The sequence below is a fragment of the Akebia trifoliata genome, chromosome 8, assembly GCF_017979445.1.
Source record: "Akebia trifoliata isolate Shusen 1 chromosome 8, ASM1797944v1, whole genome shotgun sequence".
Taxonomy (NCBI): Eukaryota; Viridiplantae; Streptophyta; class Magnoliopsida; order Ranunculales; family Lardizabalaceae; genus Akebia; species Akebia trifoliata.
This window is the reverse complement of record NC_141382.1, coordinates 7,699,502-7,719,877: the sequence shown is the minus strand read 5'-3', so window position 1 is coordinate 7,719,877 and position 20,376 is coordinate 7,699,502. Positions and strand designations below refer to the sequence as shown.

Here is a 20,376-nt window from a genome sequence, read left to right as displayed (position 1 = left end):
ATTTTTTTCCATCTTTTTCATCTTACGAGTTTAGAATCAAATGTTGAGTGAGTTTGTTTGTATAATGGAAGAAGATCCAAGACTGTCAATTGAAGAATGAAGTCTTTAATGAATTATTTATTTATTTATTTATTTATTTTCAGGACTTGAACACGTGAGAGACAAATGGACAGAACAGTGTTACTTTGTTTCAAGAGAAAGGTCGAAAAAAAGTACGTCTAATCCCAAACGAACTATAAAAGTAAAAAAATGGAGAAAAAGGGTTCTGGCAAACTAATGGTGAGTGTAAAGATGTTTTTTGTGAAAAAGAAACAAGGCACATGATTGGACGCCGACGAGGACTAGTTTTCATGTACAATGGCAAAAAAACCCCATGGATCATGCATGAGTACACTTTACCCCTGATTTTAGACCAAAATGGAAAGGTAGGTTTATTTATTATTATTATTATTTTTTGTATTTTAAGTTAATATAATGGTCATTTACTCTAGTTAAATCAAAAGGTATAAAAGTAAAATTTCATTTTTATGTACAGTATTTGATAATAAATATTAAAGGGGCATGTTAATAATTTCAAACAACATTTCCTATTTGGTAAAAAATTCTAAAAACCGTATTTTGCCAATAACCATTTAGACCCATTAATAACAAATTGATCCCAAAAGGGAGTATCCAAATTATAAGATACTTGAAGAATTTAACACATTTTTGGTAATTAATTTGTCCTTAAATTTGTTATCCATTTATTTTTGGATTGTAATATTTTTATGTTTTGTGTTTTAGGAGATATTTCAAAAATGGGTGGTATGTAGAATTACAAGGAATGGACGAGCAAAATGGTCTGAAGATATTGAAGAGGACAGTCATAATGGATCAATTGTGAGCTCAAATTTTGAAGGAAAAGATGCAAACAGCAATGCTCAATATATTAACGTCGAGCAACTACCACAACAACATCATCATAATGATATTCAAAAAAACATCGAATATGATGTGATCTCAATGGAATATTTTTACAATGAAGAAGCGATTTTGAAACTTGATCAAGCTTTTGAGTTTGTTGGCAATGCAAATTTGTTAAATTGGACTGAATCCGATATCCACCAATGACATGAGAATACTTCCCCAATTTACAAATTACCTTTATTAGGGTTTACATGGCAGGTCACTTTTATTATGTGGTGTTAGGTGAAAAAAAGTTAAAAAGAGCTTATATTTATAAATATTAATATAATGAAGTGTTCTTGGCAAGTAAAGTCTTTTACATTGTTGAGGTGTAATATCACTATTTTTAAATATTAATGGATTTTGATGGTAATCCCAAGTGGTACAGGATTTATTTAATCTGTGACTGGCATTTCGTTTATTTTAATAAAAATGCTACTGTAACTATGACTTGTTGTATGTTGTTGCGAAGTGTAAACATATATAAATAAATTAAAAATCATCATCATCGTCACCGTCACTATAATTATCATCACCATCCAACACAACAGTTGACTAACAAAGTTTAACATTGAAAATGAAGTAACAGTCTTGACTCCAAGCATGGATTGGTGGCTGTAAAAAAAACTCCATCATTGCACCTAAAAATGCTTTTGTGATTGGATGGCTTAGGGTCAAGCTTTTGTGAGTATATCAATTTGAGAATCAAGAAACCAAAGAGACTACAAGAGATATGGAGATGTTATTTTGGATCAGAATTTCTATTCCAAAATACAGGAAAAATCAGCTACGCTATAGAGTCTTTGTTTTGCGAGATCGGATCTCTTTCATTACGTGAAAATCGCAAACTTTGATGAAAAAAATTGTTGGGCTCTCTCTCTCTCTCTTTCTGATCTCTCTCGATTAATCCATCGATGTCTCTCTCTGTCTCTCTCGATCGATCTTACCTCTCCAGCTCTCAAATCGGCAATTATTGTAACCCAAAGCATCCATCCAACCAATTTATCTCGATCCTCAAAGGTTTTTTTTAGTAAGGAGGTTTCATATTTACTGTATAAAGCTTTCGATTGTTCTGTGTTTGAGGTAATTTTGATTGGAATCTCTCCTCTCTATCTCTTAGTATTTATCTTTTTCCTTTCAAAATTTTCTTTGTGCTTGTCATTTCCAGGCTTTATTGCATTAGAAAAACCTGGGGTTTCAATGGTTTTCATCCTCATTTTGTTGGTTTTTCCATTGTTTCTTGTGTTTATCAGATTCACTGATAATCTCATAATTCTCTTTTAGGTCTACTTTAACCTTTTTTTTTTTTTTTTGTGGCTATAATGATTTTGACTATTTGTTGGAAAGGTTTTTTTATTAGAGAATTATGAGATTATCTTTGGGGGCCAATAAAAATGCTACTTTTATTTTCTTGCCGACTGTTGTGACTTCGAACCACTTGCAAATGTTAAGTAGAAGATTGAGACTGTTTTTCATCTTCGTTGTGGAAATTTCCAATTAATTTTAGGATTTTGGATGACAGAGCTCAAATTTTTAAGAGTAGAAGATTGTGTCTTTCTTTGAAAAACCAAGTCAAAATCACATAGCTAGTATTTTCTATAATGTAAATTGTGGGTTGGGACCCTTTTTAATACTCAAAATAGTGGCTCAATCTTGATGACTAACCCTTAGTTCAAGTTGGTTTCCAATCAACTTGGGTTTAAGACTGGTTCTAAACTCAAATTGTTACATCATTTGCCTTGGTAAGTCATGAAAGTTTAGAGTAGATTTTCTCTTTACTTGTTGGCCCAAATCAGTAACAAATTCATCTAAAGTTCGTTTTGGATCAACTTGGGTTTGAGACCATGTTTCCTCATGCTTTTATAAGAGACACAATATAAATGTAAAGACCAAGACAAATCTGTTGATAGATTAGTTGTATGTAAATTAGCATCTTTGTAGAGTTAAAAACATCTTGTGTTTTTCTATGAACATATTGATTTATAACTAATTCATATACTTGGGTAATGTTGGATGGAGGAGTACCTATAGTAGTTGTTGGAATTGAAGAGTCAGCTGCTTATGGAGAATTGATATCCATTGGAGGGCTTGGTCCGAATGTCAATGGAAAGCTCAATCCAACCATTACAGAAATTTTTGAAACCAAGCTTTCCTTGGATAGCTCTTGATTATGCTTCAAGTTCTACGATGTTGAGGTGAGTTCAACCAGAACCATAAGTCTTTTCTTGTTTGATGGCATGGATATTATTGGGATTAATGTTAATATATTGTCCTTGTATAACATTGCTACGTTCTTCTATTGTATATATTTACTAACCTTAGGAGTTTGCATGATAACTTTTACTATCTAAATTGTTGAATGACTTGAATGTTTTAAGAAAGACTTATTTGTTATCATTGTCCTAAATTGACGTAACTCTTGTTTTGCCTTTCTAATATAATAACTTGTGTGCTTCCGTTGGTTATATTTCCAGTTGGATTGTTCATTGTTAACATTTGTAACTAGTAAGTGATATAATGTTCAAAATGCTGGCAGTACTGAAATTGAGAACGAATCCAATTCATCCCTTGGTGGTCCATTCACCTTAAAGTGGAATGGTATGTCTAAATAACACACAAATGCAAAAAATGGAGGATATTGAGATCAGGCTTGGACATCACAACATTACCCCAAGAATGGTATCCATTTTGATCTAATATTTTTTTATTAGTAGAAAATTTTCTGTGAAAACTCAACTGTAATATGATTTTAGCATTGCCTAATTTGTTTAGAATAGTATCTTTTTTAGTTTGTCTTTTAGAAGTCTAGTTAGTGGGCTTCTTTGTTATAAGAGATCAGTAACAAGAGATGATTTAGTAGTTTCTATGATGATATGGCTCAAGAATCAAGATAGATAGGAATGGCTAAATAATATTCTTATTATTTAGCCAATGGGGTAAGGCATACTATATCCATGCCAAATCAGTAAATTAAGTTGTTCAAGGAATACGATGAGATATCGGTTGCTCAATGTGTTGTGAATGGCTGTTGTCCAACAAACATGCCACAGTACTTACAATTTTTTTTTTTTTACTTGATCCTGATATCTCCTTCTCATGAGGGTTTTCCCAACCCCTTGAGTTACGAGGGGATTTTTAACCTAGCTATCTTTGTTCAACCATGTTTTTTGGAGTCAAAGTTGGATGGCTATTCGTTCAAAAGTAGTAAAAGCTTCACTTGATGTTTCTTGATGGTATCCTTACTCCAGTTTATGTTTTGATCTCCAGCTTGCCGAGACGAATGGATCATCAACAATGCCACCATCTATTCTTCGAGTCTTTAATTTCAGAGCATGCAGAGGTAGACATGTTTAAATCCTCCAATCTTTATATGAGTTTTATGTGATATTGATATGTGGTTTACTCAACCTTTATTAAATTGAGTTGTTCAAGGAATAGGATGAGATATTGTTTGCCTTGTGTTGTGAATGGTTGTTGTCCAACAAACATGCCATGGTAGTTACAGTTTTTTTTTTAGTACTTGTTGTGAAGGGCTCATATGGCCTTTCCTTACAAGGAAAACAAACATTTCACTGGAACAACTCAATATGCAAGTGTCAACACTCACCTCGGAGTTGGTGAGTGAAGTTGTATGTTATTTATCAAATACTTATTTAGAAACCTGAATGGGTCTTCACTCTTGGTGATAAGTTCATGCATTCTTCACTAGGTTTCCTCTAATTGTAGCGTATATAGCGTTCTAAATTTCCCCCCACAATTGACATAGGTTACTTCACATATGTTTCTTTATTGGGGGTATTTTAATCTTCTTTTATTATTCCACTTTTATGTTATAGATATCTGTCTTTTATGCCACGTACATTCTGTTTTTCTCTCTGGAATTTCATCATATGCTTGTGTGTCTCTAGTTTGTGTGTGACAAAAATGTACAGCAAATCCTTTTTGTACTTTTTAGTAAATGATGAATGTCTTATGATTTATGATTTATGAATATAAATCCTAATCAAGTGGAATTTCATAACATCAATTTTTCTATCTGGAATTTCATCATATGCTTGTGTGTGACTAAAAATGTACAGCGAATCCTTCTTGTACTTGCTACTAAATGGTGAATGTTTTTTTCCAGATTTTTAGAGGGCTAGCTTATATTCACACTATTCATGGAGTTTTCCATAAGGATGTGAAGCCACAAAATTTTCTGGTACGTACTTCTCTGAGAGTCATATTTATAATTAAGGAAATATGCAACCTATCATCGTTGCCCCAATATATATCCTCAAACTCTACATTCATAGTCCCGCTTGTTTAAAATCCTACTTTTAGTGTTGTATCTAGTTAATAAGTAGGGCTGTAATCGACCTTCACTGAACATGCAGGACATTCAATACCATAAAAACCCAAATCGCTTGTTAGTGTTATTTTTTATTTGGAATGTTTCATTTTCTTCAAGGTATCATTTTCTTGATACCGGAGGCAATGATTATTTCAAGAAGCAAAATTATCCGGAGGCCGTGAAACATTATATTGAAGCCTTGAGAAGGAAGCCAAAAGACCCCAAGGTAACAAATTCATCTTTGTTTCTGTGGTGTTGGTCATTGTTTTGAAAATAAAACAAAAATATATCTTACCCTGCTTACTTAGCAAAGAAACAAAAAAATTCTAACCAAGATTTAGTAGTTTGTATTACTGGATTCACAAGGCTTCTTCTTGTTGCTTCACAGGTGTACAGTAACAGAGCAGCATGCTACACAATGCTGGGTGCTTTGCCCAAGGGGTTGAAGGATGCTGAGAGGTGCATCGAACTTGATCCAACATTTTCTGAAGGTTACACTCGGAATGGTGCAATCTAGTTCTTCATGAAGGAACGAGACAAAGCATTGGAGATGTATCAGGAGGGGCTCAAACATGATCCGAATAACCAGTCTCCTGGATTTCATAAAAAAAATTCATGGCAAATAAATAAATTTTATTTTTGAGCTTGATCAATGGTGTTTTCATTTGAAGAGGGTCGAGTCTAAATTATGTGACACCCGTTGGAATGGGTCATATCTTTTTTTTTGATAATCGGGTATTCGTGTAGACAGCGGACCAGGCCATTATTTGAGCTTTGCACACTCATAGACCATGGTCTTGTCCAAGGACTAATCCTGGGCCACGTGCAACACCTGCACATCAAACACACCAGATAAAGATAAGTGAGGGTGTGCCCTCGTGGGTGGCCCGAGGAAATAATCCTCATATTGGGTATTGAACTCATGACCTACAGGCATTAACTACTTATTGGTCCGAAATTGCCATTGAGCTAACCCCTAGGACTATATGGGCCCATAGTTCAATAAATTAATATTTCAAGCTCATTCAACATAAAATTATATCAACAAAAATTACCAAATAGTAGTTGAACATTGAATTTCCCTATATATATATATATATATATATATATATGAGTTGTGATAATCTGATGCCCCCCTACGTCCCCGTCATAGAATAGTATTTCATTTGCCTTGGGATACATAAGAAACAGATTTATGGTTCTCCATATCTGGAGGCAAATGATCTATGGTTCTGTGATGGGGGCATATGCTAGAGGGGGGCATCAAACATACCTATATATATATATGGGAAATGTTCAGCACCCTAAGTTTTACCACACACTTTAACAAACGTTTTTTGTCCTACATGGGTTAGAAGTTTTGGAATGAGCTGATTTTGGTGAGGATGATCTCTATGATTAGAAGATCATCCTCCCCAAAAATCAGCCCATTCCGAAATGTTTAGCCCCATGTTTACACGTTGAAAAATGGTGGACCGTCCATTTTTTGTAAATCAATTTTGATGGGGTTAGAAGTTTTGGAATGAGCTGATTTTTGGTGAGGATGATCTCCTCACCATAGAGATCATCCTCACCAAAAATCAGCTCATTCCGAAACTTCTAACCCATGTAAGACAAAACGCGTTTGTTAAAGTGTGTGGTAAAACTAAGGGTGGCGAACGGGACCCTATATATATATATATATATATATATATATATGGAACGGATCAAGGGACATATGAAAAAACATATGTAACATTGATAAATTTTCAAAATATGGCTTAGTAGTTTCGGATTGAGCTGATTTTTTATGAGAAGTTTCAGATTCGACGGTCCACATTCTAAATCACTTTTAATGGGGATAGAAGTTTCAGATTGGACTGATTTTTTTATTTTTTAGACGATCTTCCCATCATAGAGATCATTCTCACAAAAAATCAGCTCAATCCAAAACTTCTAACCCATATTTTGAAAATATATCAATGTTACATTGTTTTTACATATGTCCCTTGATCCGTTCCCTATATATAGGGGAGTGCTCGGAGGCCCTAATCATAGTGATCATCCTCACCAAAAATCAGCCCATTCCAAAACTTCTAACCCATGTAGGACAAAAAACGTTTGTTAAAGTGTGTGGTAAAACTTTGGTGCTGAACATTTCCCTATATATATATATATATAAATAATGTGGTAAATTTAAGTTGCCTCCCCAAATATTAAAAGTGTTTTGAATCTTGTACTAGTGGGAGTTGGGTAGCTACTTCATTCCCTATCCTTAATAGACTAGATGTTCTATTGGGAATTGGTCCTTCAGATTTATTTGTTGTTGGGTTTGATGATATAATATCACCATTCTTTTGTTTTTAAGGGTTAGTGCGCTTTTCCACTTATGTAGGTTATTTTGGTTATTTCCAGGTCATTAACTTATTTTGATTTTTCCTTGTCATTAACTTATGGTCTCTAGATGGTTGTTAGTATCTATAAAATGGTGCTATCTAAAATGTGATTTTCTCTTTGGTCTCTGAGAAAACATTGAGTCTCTATGTGAGTATTTTTTCTCTTATAAAACCTATATGCTCAAGGTTCTTGAGGGTGATCTTCACATTGTAGTCACAGGCTTGCGACAACAAGACTGAGATGATTTCTTATTTGGATTTTTATTAATATAGAGATTTAGTGGATTTCACCGGAGAGTTGGAATTAAGTATAAACCTTCATTTTTGTAACTACATATATATTGTGTTGTGGTTGTTTTCTTTTCTCTACTTTTTTTATTATTACTTGCATTTGCTTTACAACACATTCTTGTGATTTTGTTATTGGAATTAATTACTTTGGTGTTTGAAGGGATTGATTTTCTTGGGTTTCCATGTGTGGGTTGGGATCTAGTCACAACATTTATGATCCATACAACAATCTGTTACATAAAGCCCATGAGAGGTGTGTCCAATATTCATGGGCTGAGCCCAGAAAAGTGCCTTGATGTGTGCAAGAGGAACAAGAATCATGGCACGAGGCAAGAGTTTCTTATCTTTCTTCAAGACAAAATGTTCTTTTAAATCACAATCACATGCATGAATCACCTTCTATCTTGTAGTACTATTCTATATATGTCCATTTTGGGAGTTGGTCTTAGTTGTGTATTTGAAGCTCAATCTCAACCCAAGTTTGATGGGCTTGAATTAAGATTTTGAATAACCCAACACCTTTCAAGGGGACATAGTCGCCGCCCAGTCTTACTCACACTCTTAGGAGGGAAAAACAGACAATAGTTGATTATATCACATACTAGTTAACTGGCAATAGCCAGTTTCCTTCCACATGGTGTGTCCAAATGAATTTGTCTAACTGGGAGCCTGACTAACATAATTAAATTAGAGTTTAGCTTAAACAAAACTTGAAGCCCAATCAATTAGATTATAGTGTCCAATTGAGTGCCCACAAGAAATTTGCAGGTAAAGAGTTGGTGGTTTCCCCCTTTAAGTAAAACACTTCAATTGGGCACCCATAGTGGATCAAGTTTTTAAATTTATTATTGGACATATAATCAAGATGGATCAGATTTGGATCCAAATTGGAATTGATCCGATAAGATCTGTATTGTTCTGGATCCAATCTAAAGCATCATTATAATTCGATTTGATTTAAGAAATGCAAAATGTAAATTTACATTATTTGTATATTTCAACACATTATTGGTTAAGATTTATATCAGATTGGAAGGATCCGAAATTGGTCCTGCAAGTTATCACACTGGGTACTTCTTGGAACCGAGCTCCTTGAAATGGATCTAAGTCCATCATGGGCCTATATTTAACTCTTACTAAGGTTGGGACTTTGAACCATCATATTAAGATGGAGTTGGGGAAATAAATTTTCATGGAAGTGGAGTTTAGATGCTTTCCTAGTAATTTCAGTAATAAATTGAAGCTTAGATTTGTAGATTGAAAAGTATTATAAAAATGAACCCAAGGTTCTTTCAAATAATATCTCTTCCCATAAGTTTCCAATTGAGAGAGAGTGACTGGAAGTAAGCTTTGTATTGGGTCATTGTTTGTGTTCCTCCAATGTCACACTACGTATTCTCACCAACGGATGCAATCTTATTGAGCTACTTCAAAGGAAAGATAAACAAAGAAATACTTGAATCAGACCCCATTAACGACTGCAATGTCTACAACTTTGAACCATGGAATCACCCAGGTATACATATAGTCTTTTAATTATTTTCTTAGGAAACTGATCTCAGAGGCAAATCTTTGAAAATATGAACAAAAAGTTCTCTTGATATCACGTGCGGCCCGCCAAAGCAAAAAATATATATATTGAATCATGAATCGGTATGAAATGAATTGTTTTGTTATTTAGTTTTCACTAGGTTTGGAGAAAATAGGAAACTCAGATGCCTCTGTTTGCTCAATATTTGTAAATATGTTTGTACAAGGTTCGGTATATTCCACAAATTAACCCAACATGAATAGCACCAAGAGACAATTCTACATGTGCGAGAGAGAGAGATATTTCTAACGTGTGGGTCCTGTGCTTTTATAATATAAAAGTTTGATACACTCCCTCGACGAACATGAAAAAAAAAAACATGACGTTGCATACAACTATGAGTTATATATGTGTTGATTGGTGGCCTCTCACAAGGAATGTTGAATGGAGGACAATTACACTTGGAACCATTTGCACTAAATAAAATACGGAAAAGAAAAGAAATAAAGAAAAAGCAAATCTCAAATTGTGAGATTATGGGTTTGACCCATAGTGAAAATTCCAAAAGATAAGGTAACATATCAGGTTTCGTCCACTCACCTCGTGCACATTGTTGTACATAACTATAAGTTATATTTGTACATTATATTATTGTTTAATCTATTGATCAAAGTTAGAAAACAGAGAGATGTGACCCGACCTTGACATGAAAAGGATACGAGAGGGAAGTCAATTATCATTGAGACTCGAGTATATGGGATAATCAAATAAACATGATTTGATGGAGTACAGTGAGCATGTTTTCAAATGTTTGGGAAGGAAGGGGAATTGCCTATGACAACTGGGACGTAGGCGACCATATTAACAATGAACCATGTCAAATATTTGATGTATACTCTCTATTTTATTTTTGATGGTGTGACATTAAATCATGACTATTGGATATTTGATTAAATCTCAAGGTATGAATGCTTTGATTTTAAACCTAATAATATAAATATATAAATAGATCAACCAAAATGCCTAAAAAAATTAAGAGAGATTTTATTGCCACATCAACTTTAGCAAATGCCATCCCAATTCGTATGTAAGATGGAGTTAGATTGGGAATTTTTATTTGTTGATGCCTCTGGTTCTAAAAGCTTAGGGATGTAGTCAATGATTTGAATAACGGAACTTGTGAAAAATTCAATGTATTCCCGTTATTTTTTTCTCTTGATGTTCTTATGATGGTGTGAGATTAAATCATCATTCTCTAGATAAATGCTTAGTTTTTATTTATGATATTATAAATATATAATATAGATCTACCAAAATCCCTATAGGATTAGTGAATCCAATTGAGTGCCCCACATCAAATTAATGTTTTAAAAATTGGACCAATTCGCTGACACATATGATTGATCCGGTCTATCCAAATTGGTCCAGCTGTTGGGCCAAATCAATCTGACCAAAAAAATGAAATATTAAGTAATTATTTTTAATTTCTTCTCAAAATCAAAATCAAAATCAAGTAACTTCAACTCCAAAATCAAGTAATTTCAGTAATTTATAATTATGATTAGATTCATATAAAATCCTAAACTCAAAATAAAAATCTAGCAAATATATATATAATAAGTAAAAGTCAGAGTGCCAAAAGTGTCCAGCCGTTGGGCCCAATCAAGTTGAATAGACATACAATCGAGATACCCTTTTTATGGTTTGGACTAAATATGACTCCAAGTTAGTGTTAGCTTGAACATTGTCATTGCTGACTCGACATGATGTTAACATGTCTCAAGTGCTATTTATAGGACTTTGATCCTGAAGATTCATTCATTCTTCTTCCCTTAGTCTCCATTTGAGAGAGAGAGAGAGAGAAAATGGTACCCTTCAAATTCTCACCAAGCGATATCGACTTAGTCGAGCATCTCAACACTAAGGTAAATGGGGGAATACTTCAACCATACCCCATTAAGGACTGCCAAGTCTACGAGTCTGAACTATGGAAGCTCCCAGGTACATATGCATTTTATGGATACATATATTTCTGTTTTATTACTATTTTTTCTTCTTCTTCTGTCTTACAAATTTTCAATGACCTATCAAATGGGCTGATTTGTATAATGGAAGAAGATCCAAGAGGTTACACCTTTGTAAAATAGTAGAATTATTCTTGTTTCTAGTGGATTGAGGGTCTACTTTAACCCCAATCCTATCACCTTTCAATTAAATAATGAAATCTATAATGACTTACTTCTATGATTTTTTCAGGACTTGAACATGTGAGAGACAATAACACAGAACAATATTACTTTGCTCATAGAGAAAGGCTTACGCCAGGTTCTCCTTATCCCAAACGAAGTATAAAAGGAAATATAGGTGTGTGGAAAACTAATGGTGGAAATAAGGAAATTTTGAATCAAGAACAAAGGTGTATTGGATACAAGCAAAGACTAGTATTCAAAATCGACAACAATGAGAAAACCCCATGGATCATGCATGAGTACACTTTACACCACAAGAATAAGGTTGTTTTAATTTTTTTTTAATTTAAATTAAAATAGGGGTTTACTCTGGTTAAATCAAAGAGGTTTAAAAGTAAATTTAACATTTTTTCTATACATGTTAAGAGTCATTTTTATCAACAACTTATCTACAAATTAAGTTTGATATATAGATTGACTATTTTATAAATATTTTCAAAACATATTTTGATGCATAATTTTAGAAAGCCTGATTTACAATATTGTCCATTGACATTTGTGAAATTCCCGTTCTAGCACACGATTCATTTTAATTCAAAATAAATATTTTTACCAAGTATGTAGACCTGGTGAGTAGACCTATTCATAGTAATTTCAAAACACATTCCCTATTTGGTAAAAGAGATTCTGAAACTATGTAGACCTATTCATAATAAATTAACCCCAAAAAGGGTATGCATTCAAATTATTAGGACTAAGAATTACACCCCTTTTTATAACTTTTTTTTTTTTTTTGTTGGTTTTATGTTTGGTATTTTAGGAGATATTTGAAGAACTGGTGTTGTGTAGAATTATAAGGAGTGGGCACGCAAAATGGTCTGAAGACGCAAACAACGAATTTGATTGGATTGTGAAACTAGATGAAGCTTTCGAGTATCTCGAGAACTACGAAGTTGGTGGATTGGATTGAATCTGGTATAACATGGGAATACATCCCTAATTTACAAAATTACCCTCACTAGGTTTGACGTGGCAAGTGACTTTCATGTGCTGTTAGGTGAAAAAAGTTAAAAAAATTGGTTACATTTGTAAATATTAATATAATGAGGTGTTCTTAGCAAGTAGAGTCTTTTACTATGTTGTTTATTAATTTGTGATTGGCATTGAATGCGATGTTTTTTTTTCACTCTAAATAAAAATAATATAAAAAAAGAGAACTTCTATTGCCAAATTATCTTTTGCTAAAAGCACCCCAAATACTTATTGTCAACCATTGACTTATTTTCTTTAAAAAAATTGGGGTGGAAAAAGTAAGAGTTGGGTGCCAATAGCAGCTCTCTTAAAAAATTGTTATGCAAGAAAATCAAATTTACAATATCTCAATCATTCCTTCTTAGAAAAAATTAAAAACTCCTCATAAAAATCCTTAAAAAGAGTCTGCCATGAATATTTCATATTAGGGCTGTCAACGGATAGATATTCGATCGGATAGTGCTATATCCGAATTCGAATCCGAAAAAAATATTGATATCCGAATTCGAATTCCAATCCGATCGGATATCACAAACCAAATTCGAATTCGAATTTGAAAAATATATCGGATATCTAATATTATTCGATTCGATAAAAACCCTACAAATCTGTAAAAATCAAATCAATTTTCCTATTTTTTTTTCAAATAAACTTTGAATTTTTGAAAAAAAAATGGTCTTAAAATTAAATAAACTTTAATTTTTGAAAAAAAAATGATGAAAAATTCGATTAAAACATCAAGTATTTTTTGCATCAACCTGAAGAAATAGATTTTCAAAAAATAAATCAAGATTATTTTGATTGAAGTTGAAATCGATGAATTTTGAAAATGAAAAAAGGGTTTTACTATGGGGTGTGTGTGTGTGTTTATGTGTGTGTGAGAGAGAGAGAGAGTACTTAGCTTGATGCTCTTCGGCTGCAGGAGAAGATGGTGGCTATGGAGTTCGCACAGTTGAAACGATGAAACCCACCTGCTGGCTACTGTTGGTTCTTGGGTTTATGTTGAGAGAGAAGATAACTTTGTAAATTAAATTTGGTTGTGTAACATGAATACACAATAGGATATACATAAATAAGTTTTGTTGTGTAACATGAATACGTAACACATATATTCAATTTGGAATGGATATTTTCAAATCGAATTTCGTAACATAAGAATTCGTATCCGAAACTAATTCGAATGTTAAAATAACATCCGAATCCGAATTCGATATCTGAAAATTTCAGATAATATCCGATTTTTCGAATTTGAATTCGGATTTGGATTTCTACTATCCATTTACACTCCTATGTCATATAAACGACAGGGCATTGAAGTAACATTGAAATTGACGTCGTTTTAGGCATTGGACATGGATGCGTCTATAGTACCATAGATGATTTTCATCAAGATATGAGTGAGAAGCATTTATGATTTTCTGCAAGGTTGTTAAAAGCGAGCGGGACCTAAGTGGTGGACCCTCTTAGGGCCGTGCTGGGACCTAGGCAGGACTTAAGCAACAGAAAAAAAGTTAATATTTCAATTTTTTATGTAGTAAAGGCCATGCAAATAAGAGCAAAAAAGAAAATGTAAATATCATTACCAAGATAGTACTAAGTTACCCAACTACTATGCAAACATGAACGTCAACACAACTAATATGTAAGAAAAATGAAAAATATAACCGTAAATATTGAAGTAATTTGATAACCCTCATCTTTATTGTTAAAATAAGCACTACAAGAAAACTATGAATTAGGAACAAGAAATTGAAACAGATTTAAGCCGTTTCAAAATAAAAATGGGTTTAAGCCGTTTCATTTTTAAAAATGTCCCCTACTTTACATCTAAGTAATTATTATTAAAGTCATCTTTATCAAAATAAATAAAATTATGATCGCACGACCCTATAACCACATTTGAAAGTTTTTACCTTTTTAAAATAATAGAAATATCATTTTATTATGTTATCCTCAAAATTTAATACTTTAAATTACAACAAAAACCTTTACAATATATTAAATGATAATATTATCTTTAAAATTTCCTTTGAAGAAATTTTAATCATTCATAAATCCTGAAGTTTGCACTTTAAGTCAATTTGCACATGCAACCTATTAGTTTTTTTAATCTGTGACAACTCAAGATTAGTTAAATATTTGAGACACCATTTATCCTTAAAATTGCTTGATTATATTTTTAAATATAATTTATATAAAATTATTTTATAAAATTATCATTTTAACCCCAATTTTTGAAATCACACTTTAGGTAAGGCCTAGGCACTTAAATGATCTAGGCGGGCAGAACGGGCCTATGCGGGCGTTGTTGCAATTTTTGGAAACATAGGTTCAGTGCACACCAATGTCCTCGACGATGTCACTTTCGATGTAACTCCAACACGGCTCCTTTTAAAATTCTTTAATAAATATTAGTGGGTTTTGATGAATTTGAACTAACGTGCAACTAGTTTGATAAGATTTTGAACTCTGAAAAAGACATTTAGCCAAAAGAAAGAAAGAAAAGAAAAAAAAAAAGACAACTGTTAAGATCAGGTGTTAGGTAGTGAAGGTCTCAATTTTCAATCTCTCAATATGACCACCTATAGACACCTCATTTTTTGCACTCTCCTGATTAATCAACTTGTGAAAAGTGTATTGATGCGTCCAAGAGGAACAAGTATCATGGCACGAGACAAGAATTTCTTATCTTACTTCTAGACAAAATGTTCTATGAAATCACAATCACATGCATGAATCACCTTCTATCTTGCATTGCTATACATATGTTCATTTTGGGAGTTGGGCTTAGTTGAGAATTTGAAGCACAACCCAAGTTAAATAGGCTTGGCTTAAGATTTTGAATAACCCGACACCTTTCAGGGGGACATAGTTGCCGCCCAGTCTAACACACATTGAAGCGGTGCTATATGAAGGGAAAAATAGGCGATAGCCAGTTTCCTTCCACATGGTGTGCCCAAATGACTTTGTCTAACATAAATAAATTAGAGTTTAGCTTAAATAAAACTGGAAGCCCAACCAATTAGATTATAGTGTCAGAATATATATATATATATATATATATATATTATCTACTAAATAATAATAGATGAATTCTACAAGGTTACTGTTCCAATTGTAGTAGATTGATTGATTGTATATGTAAAATTGAACAAATAATAAAAGAAAACTTTGGTGAGTAAAGTTTGTTCCACAGGGACAAGTCGATTTAGATCTTCTTTCGAATTAAAACCAAAACAAATTTAAAATAGAGTATAAAAATTGCAGCAAAGAAATATAATGAAATTAAAGCAAGAAACGAATTTAAAGTAACGTAAAGGAAATTAGAAAAATCAAATCTACATTTGCAAGTCAACTTAACAAGTTAAGTAACTCTAATTCAATCTCAATCCACACAACAAACCATTATTTATGGATTGGAGGATCATACAATTAATGTTCTTAGATAAATCTGAAAATGTGTGAATTATGAATCAATGTGATATTATCAGATTTCTATTTCAAGTTGTCACTAAGCATGATTAAACTTGATTTCATCTAAGCAATAATTATCAAAGTAAGAACAATCAACACAAATCGGATAATCTAAACTTAATAAACTTTATACAAACACAATGAAAACAGAAAATATAGAGTTGTTTAAACGAAATCAAGTAAGACTTGTTTCGGCATCATTATTCTCTCTATGGAGAATCTAGCCAATCATTGCGAGGAACAAATTATAGTAATAATAAAACAGAGAAAATATGGTGGAAGGATAATGAGAGAAATTGTTACTGCACTTTGATTCCCAACTTAAAGGTATTTCAAGAAGAAACTAAAGAAAAAAAGGAGAAGAGAAGATCCTTTTAGCTCTCACTTATAAGAATTCTCTCAAAAGTAGAAAATAACACAGAAATTAAGAATAAGAAGAAGGATCCCTTCCTTTAGGACAACCCCTCAATTTATAGATTTTATATCCAAATTTTCAGGTCATCTTTTTGCAATATTCGATTAGAGAAGGGTCTACTGTTACAATGTCCAAAGAGTCCAAAAGGTTTAGCTCGAATCTCGAGGCACAACTCCTCTAGATCACCGCGGCCACCACAAAAGTGTAGCGACAAGGTAACGTGGCAACATTTGCTGTTGAGTTTTGGTTGGTGGTTCCCTTTTTTGCTTGCATATTGTTACAAAATTTATTGGTCTCCAAATTTGTCCTTTTTCACCTGCAAATAGTAAGAAAATTCTATTAGCTTCGATAATTTAGTAATTCAATATAATTTATTTTTATTTAAGGGGAAATAACAATTACATTTGATAATCCTTGTGCAATTACGATCCCAAAAATGATTTTATGGGACCTTATTAGTTACTTAATGTCAAGCAGCATGGGTCATTAAGATACATCAAGATGCATCAAATTATTATCTTACGATTAGAATGTATAATCAGGGTGTACTTATACAATTATGTAACTTCCACATATTAGATTTCATGTAATTATCTGGAAACTTCAGTTATCAAATCTTTTCAATTAAGAATGACCCATGTCACTCAACATTATAACACTTGTTCGTAAAACATAATTTGCTTTTCTCTTTAACATTGAAATCTAATACACTCTAAAATTGCATTGTAGATTATAACTTTTAACTTATCTACAAAATGGAAAATTTATAAATAGGGATAGTGGGTCCAATTGAGTGCCCACAAGAAATTTGCCGGTAAAGAGTTGGTGGTTTCCCCTTTAAGTAAAACACCTCAATGGACACCCATAGTGGATCAAGTTTTTAAATTTATTATTGGACATATAATCAAGATGGATTAGGGGTTTGGATCCAAATTGGTATTAATTCAGTTCTGTATCAATCTGGATCCAATCCGAACCATCAATATAATTTGATTTGATTTAAAAAATGTAAAATGTAAATTTGCATTTTTCATTTATTTGTATATATTTCAACACATTATTGGTCCATTATGGTACTAAAGTTAACTTTTATTATTGTTTGCACTTTTAAGTTCAAAGAACCAACTTTAGATTTGCCCATACTTTTTAACACATTGAGTCAACCATGCATTTATTTAATATAAAAAAAATACCATACACCGAATCTAAAAATAATATAATATAATGCGGCATATAATTATAAGCTATACATGAAAAGAACGGACTGTTTTTATAATGGTCCTACCACCCCAAGGAAATTTTTCTTGAGAGGACAATGACATGGAAACAATTTGCACAAGAGAACCAGGAAGAAAAAGTATTTAAAATAAAAAATAAAAAATGAATTTCAAAATGTTTGATATACTCAAAGGATTAGTCGGGTGCTCTAAGAGGCCCAGATGCCTCAATTTTGAAAAATAAAATATCTAGAAAGTAACTCGTTGTTTCCCCAAAATGTTTGATATATTCCTCCAAACATGTATTATTGCACATGATTGTAAATCAGAGCTGTAAATGCCGGTGCAGTAAAACTTTGTTTAATCTAGAACGGATGTGTGACATCTTAATACATGAATAAACTCAAAAACTAAAGATGTCAAACTCGACGGTAATAGAAAAATGATTTGAATTGAAATTATCACTCTCTTGGTTTCATTGTGCTTATGAGCCACTTTGTTTTAGAAGCTTGTTATTATATATTCTAATGTCAGTAAAATATTTTTAGTTGAATTGATTAATTTTACTATTTAAAAAACTCTACTATGTCCATTTTTATTTTTACCATTTTGGGTAAGTACAGTGAGAGTAAATGGTAGAAACACTTTAATACTTTGTTTGGATTGGGAGAAGTGGAGAGAAGAGAAACTCGATTGGACAACTTTAGAGTTTTAAAATATCTTAAAAGAGATCTTGGGATAGAGTTAGAATTATAAAATATTTTAAAATGGTTTCTCTCCATTTTTGGAGTGAAAGAAAACTCACATTTTCTTCTCTTCTCCCCTCTTCAATTCTTTTCTCTTCTGTCACTACTTAACAATCCAAACAAGAGAAATGGAGAGAGACTCATTTATTTTCTCTCCTCTTCTCTCTATTTCTCACAATTCCAACACAATGTAAAAATCTTGCTTACCAAAAAAACATTAAAGCATGAAGTTTGTGGATATGGAATTTTGATTTTAATGATTATTATGAATATTCAAAAATCCAATATAGGCATGTTCTTAAATTTAAAAGAAGGGGAGGGGGAGGATGTAAAATAATTTGTAACAAAAATCATAGTCTAAAAGCTTAGGGATATAGTCGATGATTTGAACAACGAAACTTGTAAAAAATTCAATGTATTCCCATTTTTTTCTTGATGTTCTTATGATGGTGTGAGATTAAATCATCATTCTCTAGATAAATACTTAGTTTTTAACTATGATATTATAAATATATAATATAGATCTACCAAAATCCCGATATGATTAGTGAGTCCAATTGAGTGCCCCACATCAAACTAATGTATTAAAAATTGGACCAGTTCGTTGACACATATGATTGATCCGGTCTATCCAAAGTGGTCCAACTATTGGGCCAAATCAATCTGACAAAAAAATGAAATATTAAGTAATTATTTTTAATTTCTTCCCAAAATCAAGTACCTTAAACTCAAAAATCAAGTAATTTCAGTAGTTTACAATGATGATTAGGTTCATTTAAAATCCTAAACCGAAAACAGAAATCTAACCAAAAAATATATATATAATAAGTAAAAGACAGGGGTGCCAATAGCAGTTCTAGAAGATACTGCTATTATGGTTTGATCCACTTCTCTTTGCAAAACCTAAGCACTTCTCTTTCCAAAAGAAGTGCTTAGGTTTGGATTTGAAATAATAAAATTTTCATATCTATAAAAGGGGAGGTAAGATCCTGAAGATTTATTCATTCTTCTTCGCTTAGTCTCCATTTGAGAGAGAGAGAGAGAGAGAGAGAGAGAGAAAAAGAATGTTGCTTTACAAATTCTCACCTAGTGATGTCGACTTATTGCACTATCTCAAAGCTAAGGTAAATGGGGAAATATTTGAATCAAACCCCATTAAGGATTGCCACGTCTACGAGTCTAAACCATGGAAGCTCCCAGGTATGTATGCATTTTATGTGCCTATGTATATATATGTGGGTACATATATTTCTGTTTATTCACTATTTTTGTTCTTCGTCTATCTTACAAATTTTCAATGACATGTTGAGTGAACTGATTTGTATAATGAAAGAAGATCCAAGAGGTCACACTTTTGTAAGATAGTAGAATTATTCTTGTTTCTAGTGGATTGAGGGGTCTACTTTAATCCCGATCCTATCACCTTTCAATTAAATAATGAAATCTATAATGAATTACTTTTATGATTTTTTCAGGACTTGAACATGTGAGAGACAACAACACATAACAATATTACTTTGCTCATAGAGAAAGGTCTACGCCAAATTCTTCTAGACCTAAACGAAATATAGAAGGAAAAATAGGTGTGTGGAGAATTAACGGTGGAAATAAGGAAATTTTGAATCGAGAAAAAAGGTGTACTGGATACAAGCAAGGGCTAGTGTTTGTGTCCGATAAGAAAACCCCATGGATCATGCACGAGTACACTTTACACTAGAATAATACTGTAGTTTTAATTTTTTTTGTAATTTAAATTAAAACATGGGTCATTAATTTACTCTGGTTAAATCAAAGAGGTTTAAAAGTAAATTTAGCATTTTTTCTATAC

The 20,376-nt window shown here is 32.4% G+C and overlaps 2 protein-coding genes across 4 annotated transcripts; both read left to right on the top strand.

Annotated features, from left to right (window-relative positions):
* The first annotated feature begins 1,512 nt into the window (after positions 1 to 1,512).
* Positions 1,513 to 5,931, top strand: LOC147395861 (uncharacterized). 3 transcript variants are annotated; one of them, XM_086451402.1, is made up of 6 exons: positions 1,513 to 3,140; positions 3,482 to 3,624; positions 4,213 to 4,285; positions 5,072 to 5,146; positions 5,322 to 5,504; positions 5,667 to 5,931. In XM_086451402.1, exons 3-6 carry the CDS (start codon positions 4,226 to 4,228, stop codon positions 5,793 to 5,795), a joined length of 447 nt encoding a protein of 148 aa, XP_086307528.1. In that variant the 5' UTR covers positions 1,513 to 3,140; positions 3,482 to 3,624; positions 4,213 to 4,225; the 3' UTR covers positions 5,796 to 5,931. The 3 variants fall into 3 exon arrangements, with proteins under 3 accessions (XP_086307528.1, XP_086307530.1, XP_086307527.1); XM_086451401.1 differs by lacking the exon at positions 3,482 to 3,624 and having other exon boundaries at positions 1,519 to 2,028; positions 2,977 to 3,140; XM_086451404.1 differs by lacking the exons at positions 3,482 to 3,624; positions 5,322 to 5,504 and having other exon boundaries at positions 1,517 to 3,140.
* Positions 5,932 to 11,262: 5,331 nt separating this feature from the next.
* Positions 11,263 to 12,634, top strand: LOC147395860 (NAC domain-containing protein 40-like). Its single transcript, XM_086449638.1, has 3 exons — positions 11,263 to 11,476; positions 11,732 to 11,988; positions 12,485 to 12,634. Exons 1-3 carry the CDS (start codon positions 11,341 to 11,343, stop codon positions 12,632 to 12,634), a joined length of 543 nt encoding a protein of 180 aa, XP_086305764.1. The 5' UTR covers positions 11,263 to 11,340.
* Positions 12,635 to 20,376: the final 7,742 nt, after the last annotated feature.

Coding starts and splice junctions, on each gene's coding strand:
- LOC147395861 (XM_086451401.1), top strand. CDS start 3,043: ATGTCAATGGAAAGCTCAATCCAACCATTACAGAAATTTTTGAAACCA. Junction 5,147..5,321: donor TGAAGCCACAAAATTTTCTG/GTACGTACTTCT, acceptor CTGAACATGCAG/GACATTCAATACCATAAAAA. Junction 5,505..5,666: donor GGAAGCCAAAAGACCCCAAG/GTAACAAATTCA, acceptor GTTGCTTCACAG/GTGTACAGTAACAGAGCAGC.
- LOC147395860 (XM_086449638.1), top strand. CDS start 11,341: ATGGTACCCTTCAAATTCTCACCAAGCGATATCGACTTAGTCGAGCAT. Junction 11,477..11,731: donor TGAACTATGGAAGCTCCCAG/GTACATATGCAT, acceptor TGATTTTTTCAG/GACTTGAACATGTGAGAGAC. Junction 11,989..12,484: donor CTTTACACCACAAGAATAAG/GTTGTTTTAATT, acceptor TTGGTATTTTAG/GAGATATTTGAAGAACTGGT.